Here is a 10,000-nt window from a genome sequence, read left to right on the forward strand (position 1 = left end):
GTAAACAAGGTATACAAGTGTTAGGGTGAATACAGGAAATTTAGTAGAACAAAAATGAAATGATAGGAGATCTGTTGCTTAAAACTAGAGATAAGCTAAATCAACGTTACTGAAAACAGAGACTGTTGTTGCTGCTGTCGTTGTTGTTATTGTTTTGGGGGAGGCAAATTGATAGGAGATTTGGTGAGTGAATGCAATACGGATTTTGAAGCAAAGAAAACAACAAATTGGGAGGCATTTCAGCGAAAGTAATACTCGTACAGCTGACAGCGTATCTAGAATTTGGGTCGCCGGGACAGCCCTTAAGTTTGATGCGCTCCTTCTAACGCATGTGTAAAGTTCTTCTCCTACCAAATACCGTCCGCAGGAGACCGTCCTCTCGCTTCTCTTATCTGTTCAAGTTTTATATAGAGCCATATTTATCATGGGATTGCCAGTAGAGTAATTCTGATAATTTGGTTGAAGCATTTATTGCAAAGAACCAGATTCAGCCTCAGTCTGAGAGATGGGAGAACATGAAGCTAGTTGTGCAATAAATATAAAACTGTTCCGAGTTGGTGGAGATGAACGATGAGCGACTCCCTACACTTGTTATAGGCAGTGATCATCCGATTACGGCGTCAGTGCATCTTGATTGAACTTCTTGCGGCAGGGTTAGTGGGTTATAGGGTTGAATTTGCCTGAGATGTGAAGGGACATGGGTAAGAGAATAGGTTCGGCTACATGTATGTCACAAGTGAGTTATAAAAGGAAGCACATTTTCAGAGATAATGGCCATATATTGTCAAACTGCCGATTAATTATTTGATTTGAAGATCTTAGGTTAGATTACGGTAGCTTGTGGAAAGGATTTATAGTTTTGAAATATTTTGATGGGGTGGAAAATAAGAGTAATTAGAAGTGGAGGATAAAGGAGTAAGTTATAACACGCGAGGAAACGCAAATTCGATCTGGAAGTGAACTGAGTAAAGAAATGATTTTGGATAAAACTAACTTTCTACATATTTCAATAAAATTATGGGTTGTAACCCAAGTGTATTAATGTCATTTATATTCTTTAAAACAGAAGATTATTATTTCAGAAATGCTGAATTCTCATGCGTTCTTGGTAATTCACAAAGCCATCCTTATTAATTTAGTGAAATCCCTATCTGGTCACTCGATTTGCTAGGAATAGCAATCAAATGTATTTTAAATTATACCCTCCCGCACAGTTTCGGATTGGCTTTGGCTTGAATGACTTTAGCTCTGCTGGATTAGTCTGACCGAGGACTAAACAAAACAATAAACCAGTAACCCTTTTGTGAAAATAGCTACCGTTCTACAAACCGTTTGACAAGTAATAGAATATACCGAATGCACTGCATCTATTTGTTTAAGAGTGCGTTTTCGCACTCTCTTTCTTGATTCCTGATGCTTTCATATCAAGATAGCCTTAAAAACAGAAGCGATTACTGGCTGAAGAAATATTGCTAAATGTTTGGTAAAGAAATCAGTTAGAAACATTGTATTGTCCTCAGCAATTTGGTAAGCATCAGCGTCAAACATTTTATTGAAATTTATTATCAAAGTAAAACCTAATGCAAAACGCAACAGAATTTAAGAATTATAACCAAATGTATTGTCAAGTTAATTTCAGAAATTTAACGAATAAAATAAATTTTCATAAAATTTTGATTAATAACTTAACGAAATTATTATTAAAATGCAATAAAAATTTATTTTAAAATATAAAGTAATTCAAAATATTATTTTGATAAAAACTTTCGTAAAATTATAATTAAAGTAATTAAAAATTAACTAAAATCTGATTAAATGTAATCAAAATTCTGATTAAATTTAATTGAGATCTAAGGACATCTAATTGAATATTTAATTAAATTTTAATTCACCTTTAACTAAAAGTTAATTAAAATCTATTTAAGACATATGCATTATGAAAATAATGTGTATAGATCAACGGTAGATATGGGTTATATCGTTCCATGTTTGTTAATTGCGATAAACTAGAATATTATGTTTTTCCTTTGCTTATTATAATGAGACAGAATTAAAAGAGTTTTTTTATAACCTGACCATTAAATCTTCTGGTGTAATTTACAATACATTTACGAGTGACTGATGACGTGGTGGCTTACTGACTAGTTAGAAATTGCAACTAAATCTCCCTCTCCCTCTTTCACGCCATACTCTTCAATGTTTAATAAATCGAGAAGCGTTTTGGATAATATGACTGTATTTCGCTTGGAATTTCCGACCATGAGTATTCAGTTATTTGATCAACTAAATTACCAAGTTCTTTGAATTGGCATGTAAGTGGCTGAATATTCAGCAGAAAGGTGTAGTCCTAACATAACCTCCAGGCAGAATCAGTGTGACACAGTGTGTAACAAGGCCGGGTCTGTAAATTGCAGATTCAGTCCACTCAACGAGTATCAACACAGTTTGATTCTGCCAAAATTTCACAAGGCTTAAGGCTATAGAATATGACACGTAGTGGTCTCGAACCCGAACTACTTAAACATTCGACCATACAGCACACACACATGCACATGCAAAGGTGTGTGTGTGTGTATGTATATATGTATGTGAGAGTGTGTATGTGTGTGTATATGTGTGTGCGTATATGTGTATGAGTGTGTGAGTGTGTGTGTATGTGTGCGTGTGTTGGATGGTAGTCTCAGATAAACTATAAGATTTGATAGTTACAATAATACTCTCCTTAACAGTTCTGCTTAATATGGGCTGATTTGCTCTAAACAACCACAGTGAGTATTAAATTAAATGGTCTTCATTTTAACATTTGTTGTGCAACTGAAGTACTCCAAGGTACAACTAAGGGCATTCTTTCTGCTACTGTCAGTGACTACTGGTAATCCTATGGATGCAGCACGGTCAAATGATTAAGAATGACACTTTTCTATCAAAAGTCTCAAGTGCGATTTTACTGCCTAGAATGTTAGTCAGGTATCTTTTACCATAGTCACAAGTTGAACCGAGCCTTATAAGTGAAATTCGGTAAACGAAGCACAAGAATCTCATCGAATGGGTCATACCTGTAACAAAAAAGGTAGAGCCCCATCATGCACAGACACGTGTGATTAAAACCTGCTAGAATTATTCCGCCATTTTCACTTTAATTCAACGAGCATGAAGCTCAGTTGATCGAGCAACTAAATAGTCATCGCCGATACCGATGGAAATCCATTTAGTAGGTAATTCTATCCCTTAGCAAGCGGCAGTACCGCTCACTTTTCAAACATTTCAGCCAGACAACATCGACCCGATAACGAAGAAAATATACTTTGAAAAACTCTATCGATATTCTGGCAACAGGTTTGACATATGAACTGTTTCCGTTTTAACACACTGTTACATTCCGATTCACTGATTATCTACACTGGCTGCCTTCAGTTATGTAACTCTTACGAATATACCGTCTATTTATTTATTTATTTTTAAATATTCAATCATATTTGAACTCACTTTTAACAGTCTTTTCTGTCAGAATATCCTAACAAGCGTCACTAGTTCCATCGCACCAGCTTTACTCTATTTTTCGTATAAGAACGAAAAATCGTAAAGTCTTCAAACATTCTTTGATATTTCACTGCCTTTCTTCCCCTTCAGAATTAAAGATTAACTTTTAACTTTGAAATTTTACCTATACACACATGTGTATATAAATGTGTGTGTGCGCGCGCATGTGTTTTATTATGCACTGAAAGAGAAGGCTATAAAAAGAAAATGTGTTTTTTAGTCGAAATTTCCTTCTAATGGTCTTCCATAGTTATAACGATTGCAGAGTATACATAGAAAACAATAAAACCAGAGAGTCTGTTTTGAAATTGACACGTGTAACTTATACATACCATTTTTACAAGTGTTTCGAAGAAGATTCTAAGGCCGAATTATACAATTTTCACCCGTTGGAATTAGATCTTTCTGTCATCAATTTATTTCAGAATATGAAACAAGTTCTGATGACGTGAAGAACTAATATGTATACGGACCATGATTACACAACTTACTGTTAAGACCTGGCTGAGATTTTCAGACACACACACACACACATTGCATAGTTCTGGTCATCTTGAACTTTACAATAAATTCAACTGAATTCTTAGTGCTTATTTATCTCATTAGAAACATTTGTCCGATGTTGTTCTTAAAATAGGTTGAAAGTAATAACCTTAATTTAATTGTGAAAAAGCACGGCATCAGACTAAGCTGATGTAAAAAGTACTACTGCCTAAGCTGATAACTAAGTACCACTCTTCTACAATCGACTGTACATATACGCATTATGCAGTAATCTTTAACTTTCAATCATTCACGTGCAATGGCGTCGGAAATGGAATAGTGTAGAAACAATTGTAACTAATAATGAAATTGGACTATATTCACTTTACTTGCATCATTATACACACATATATACACACACATATATATGCATGTTATTAACCTCCATGTAACATCATATACATAGACATACATATATATGTGTACATGAATAATGAATATTGTGTGTGTGTATATGTATATGTATATATACATATATCATATATATATATACATATATATATATATGTATGTATGTATATATACATATATCATATATATATACATATATATATATAAATATATTTATATATATAATATATATATATATATATATATATATATATATATATAGACATATATACATATACAGAACCAGAGAGAGAGAGAGAGAGAGAAATACACACCCTCACGCATATGCGTATATGTGCGTATATGTTCATGTATGTGTGTGTGCGTGTGTGTATGCATACATGCATTCTATTTTACAAATTCATTATTATCAATACTTACAGCTCTTTCAAGTGGAAGCAGTATGGTTACTAGCTGCATGGGTGTTCGAAGCAAAACTAAATGTGTGTAATTAAAGCTATTACAATTACAACTAATGACGAGTTTACACTAATTGTTCTAGAAACTGCACAACTCATGATGCTAGTATGAATATCGATTGCTTTCATTATATAAAATACGATAACTCGTGTGTTGTATCTGGTTATATCATATCCTACAATCTGACATCATAGAATTAATTTCTTGAAACTTCTTGAAATCCTTTTTTGCTTTTCACACAAACTAGACGTTCAGAATCTGTTTAAAGCAGTTATAAATTAACTTGCTAAGATGTTTATTGTAAATGATGTTAGAAATTTATATAAACACAAATAAAGAACATCAAGAAGAAGAGACAGGACGACACTCTGATGGGACACAGTATATCTTAAAGTATCCTAAGGCGGCGAGCTGGCAGAATCGTTAGCTCGTCGAGCGAAATGCCGAGCGGTATTTCGTCTGCCGTTACGTTGTGAGTTCAATTTCCGCCGAGGTCGACTTTGCCTTTCATCCTTTCGGGGTCGGTAAATTAAGTACCAGTTACGCACTGGGATCGATATAATCGACTTAATTCGTCTGTCTGTCCCTGCTTGTCCCCTCTGTGTTTAGCCCCTTGTGGGTAGTAAAGAAATAGGTATTTCGTCTGCCGTTACGTTGTGAGTTCAATTTCCGCCGAGGTCGACTTTGCCTTTCATCCTTTCGGGGTCGGTAAATTAAGTACTAGTTACGCACTGGGGTCGATATAATCGACTTAATCCGTCTGTCTGTCCTTGTTTGTCCCCTCTGTGTTTAGCCCCTTGTGGGTAGTAAAGAAACAAGTATATCTTAAAGTATCTAATCTGATTAGGACATCATCTTGTATTGCAGTAAGCAATGTGTTGATTACACAGCAAGAGCTGTGTAGTATATACGGTAGTATTACGATCACATAGCAAGTCATTAGTGCTGCATTCGGTAATACGATGTTCACCCAGCACGCACTATGTACTTTAATCGGAAATAAGATAATCGGCCGGGAAGCGATACATTTGTTATTCGACTAATTTCAGTCGGCATGTTGCTCATTTGTGATTGAAATTGACGTCTGAGATGACCAATCTATTATTAACTAGCAGCATAGCCCGGCGTTTCCCGGGTATGTAAGAGCCCCTAGTAGGCAACGACTAATCCCAATCTAGTCCTTTCCCTCCAGGGAACGAAAGCGCATGTGTAGGTTGCAATGTCTTCTCTTCACTCGAATACTTCTGTGTATACGATGTTCCTAGCTGTCCCTAGCTGTCGAGTTGTGTCCCTTAGAGAGAAAATGTGTTGCATATAAAAAGCTTAGATTCTCGACCCCATGTCGAATTTATCGATTCTTTTCAGAACTGGGAGAACTTTCCAAACTTTTCGCTGCGTTAGTTTTGAATTATGACATTGGGCTATGTGTGTGTCAAGTTTCATCAGAATCGGTTGAAAGCCGTGGTCAGGGTGAGGGTACAACCTGACAGACACACAGACAGACAAACTGCCGTTTATATAGAGAGAGATCTCGAAAGGTGACTGTTAAAGTTTGACGGCAATGCTTTTCAATTTGAAATGTACTGGACGGGATACAGTCTATTTTCGAATAGAGTGGCATAAAGAGTTCATAAAAATTAATCCTACCAAGAAGTAAGTAAACTCGAGCGAACACTGTGAATATCCTACATTATCCCTTCCAACCCTCCCACAACTAAAAGACCTTAAACCTTGCTTGAATATTAATACTACCCCAATTTCAACTAGCCGCAAATAACGTGTAATACTAACATATATATCCAATTGTCTTTGAAGACGTAACAGCCAATTGTAGGCAAATTATTACAGAAATTGATCGCTAGTTTACATGCGAAATAATCCTACATGATTGTACTTTATAAAAGAAAAAATACAGTGTTTCTATCGGCTGACATTATCATTAACAATCACTACTGTATTGGCGTGATAAAATGACCTTTGATAAGGAAAACCAACAACAACAACAACCATAACAACAGCATACACTGATAAAGCTTTGAAACGTAAATCATTTTGGCACATGAGAAAAGTACCATAATTTCATTCTATATCGGTACAGCTGGAATAATATCACAAATGCATTTGGGAAGAAATAAAACGTGAGTTTACCTGTAAGAATAGAAATAAGTAACTTGCAGAAAATAGCAATGGAATCGGTCAATGTAACAAAATTGTTCTCTCAGAACATTATTTTGACATTTGATATTTCTGAGCATGGCAACTAAAATATATACCAGTCTTTGGACTAGAATATGCGAACGTGTCCCTTTCAGAAAACAACAACGATGACGCCACCGACACCACCACCAATACCACAACTACCAACAACAACAACAATAACAAAAGAAACACCAACTACAACAAACACAAAAGCAACATCAACAACAACAAAAACAAAAGCAACATCAACAGCAAAAAGTACAAAAACAACAACGACACTACTACTACTACTACTACTACTACTAATGACAACAACCTTAACAACAACAACAACAACAACAATAATGATAATAATAATAATCTCTTCCTGAGGTATAAGAGCTGAAAGAGATTTTAAAAATGCAAAGATGGAATGAAGTAGAAATGTAAAAGAACACATTTATACGGAATAAATAATTAAATCATTCTCCACTCTAAAGGCGCATGCTCAGAGCAGATTCGCCACACTCAGTCACCTTTTAAATGAATTGCTGGAAGGCAGCACTTCCCATTCGACCATCTGTTTCCTCTTTTTTAACGAAGCCTGAAAATGTTGATGAGGAGCTTATCCAAAGAGGAAGATGTCTATCTTCGACGTTTGCAGTCCTGTCTCTCACACCACTTTTTTTTACCAAGCCAGCAGAGTGACGAAGGCCGCCTGTCCTTTTAACAACAGCCTCAGGTCAATCTCTCATTTTTTTTTCAACTACAATGCATGAAACCTTTGTCAAAACTGGATTGCAAGAGAGACACTCACAGCCTTTGTTTTTGTTGCTGTCGTTCTTTAGCCATCGGTCAGCCCTTATAAAGCAAACTTATGATCAATACAACTCCAGTCGAGGCTATCACATACTTTTTTCCAACATTTTACCTCAAACTACATTATCCAACCTATACTTCAGTCTTTTTCAGGCGCTCAGACACTGCTTGTGTGGGATTTGTCAATTCTAGTAGGTTGCTCCATGGTATAAAAGATATTTTATTGGCCCTTCAAAGATCAATACAAATCCAGTCGAGGCCATCACACATTTTATTTCATTATTGTATCTCAAAATACATTATCCAACCTATACTTCCGTCTTTTTCAGGCGCTCAGACACTGCTTGTGTGGGATTTGTCAATTCTAGTAGGTTGCTCCATGGTATAAAAGATATTCTATTGGCCCTTCAAAGAGGTTTCGGTTGACTGGAATATTCTGTCATGATTTACAAACCCAATCATTTGGTTGTTATCATCATTGTCATCATTGTCAGCATAATCTTTCTGATCATCGTCCTCCTAGTCATAAATATCAGCTTCATCATTGATGTCACTGTTATCACAATTATCATAACTGATGGGGCAATCACTACCATCCCCGCCATCACATCAGCTCCACCACAACCATTGTCTTTATCTTCATCATTACCATCTGTATCAGCGTCATCATGAATATTCATTAACTATGCTGTTATATTCAACTCATTTATTTGAATGTCATAAAACTGAAGGTTATTAACTGAACAATAATTCTTCCATTTTAGAGATTACATCGGATTATAACAAGCGCTGAATTGGTTTCTCCTCAAGATTCTGCCAAAGAAATGATCAGTATTGTAAAAAATAAGGAATTTACACGTCTTTTTCAAAAGAGCACCATAAGAGTAAGTTTACACTTTTTATATTATTTTTCGAGCTTAATTCCTCAAACGATTCTCTTTGATAACAAAAGAACCAGGATTTTAGATTACAGAATTATTTAGAAGTATTTAATTCAGATTCTGTGTGCGAGCCATAACTGTTAGTGCCATGTATAATCAAGTGTATATGTAAGAAAGTCCTTATCATGTATTTCAGATATATTTGTGTGTGTGTGTGTGTGTGTGTGTGTGTGTGTGTGTGTGTGTGTGTGTGTGTGTATGTGCGTGCGTGTGTGTGTGTGTGTGTAATAAAGGTGGCTGAACGCAATTTAAACCGAAAAGAAATAATTTACCGTCACTAAAATTGACCAAGGGCGCAGTAGCGTTGTTAGAAATAGGAGTTAAAAAACCCTCAGCCACAGAAAGTCACGTTCTATTTGAACTGACATATATACATGCAGATGTGTTATATAGACTTATGTATATGTATATTCACACACACGCGTATATATATATATTATATATATATATATATATATATATATATATATATATATAAGTAAAGAGTAAATGAGTCAAAAGGAAGAGTAAGTAGTGTTAGGCAGCTTTTTAATTATTACTACAAATGTTTCGATACATATAGATCTACGTATATATACAGGGTTTATGCACACAAACACACACACACACACACACACGCACACACTCTAATACGTTCTTAACAGAATACACCTTAACTGTATATACATACATACATACATACATACATACATACATACATAAATACATACATACATACATACATACATACATACGTACATACATACATACATACATACATACATACATACATACATACATACATCCTTACATACATAGGTGTATATATAAATGTATGTGTACATATATACATGTGTGTGCATGTATGAATCTATCTATTTATCAATCTTTCTCTTTATCTCTCTCTCTGTCTCTCTGTCTCTCTCTCTGTCTCCCTCTCTGTGTATATATATATATTATATATTATATATATATATATATATATATACATCCCTGTGTGTATGTGTGAATTTTGTACAAAAACTAATTTTGTCAGAAATTCAATTGCTTAATATTCTTTGTACAATTTATTTGTATGCGCTACCTTAGCCTGTACTGAGTTTTTTTTAAAATCTTTTTTATATTCCATCTGAATACATATGTACTGATATTTATAAGTGCTCGTATCTATTGAACTGAACAATTTCGTT

The 10,000-nt window shown here is 34.9% G+C and overlaps 1 protein-coding gene across 2 annotated transcripts in view; it reads left to right on the forward strand.

Moving 5' to 3' along the window:
• The window catches only part of LOC115218291 (glutamate receptor ionotropic, NMDA 3A-like), an 810,188-nt gene that overhangs the window by 693,744 nt on the left and 106,444 nt on the right, over positions 1-10,000 (forward strand). For both annotated transcript variants that reach the window (XM_036508342.1, XM_036508343.1), the window contains exon 8: positions 8,655-8,774. In XM_036508342.1, the coding sequence (XP_036364235.1) occupies positions 8,655-8,774 (120 nt within the window). The remainder of the gene's footprint in view (positions 1-8,654; positions 8,775-10,000) is intronic.

Source organism: Octopus sinensis, linkage group LG13, assembly GCF_006345805.1.
Source record: "Octopus sinensis linkage group LG13, ASM634580v1, whole genome shotgun sequence".
Classification (NCBI taxonomy): domain Eukaryota; kingdom Metazoa; phylum Mollusca; class Cephalopoda; order Octopoda; family Octopodidae; genus Octopus; species Octopus sinensis.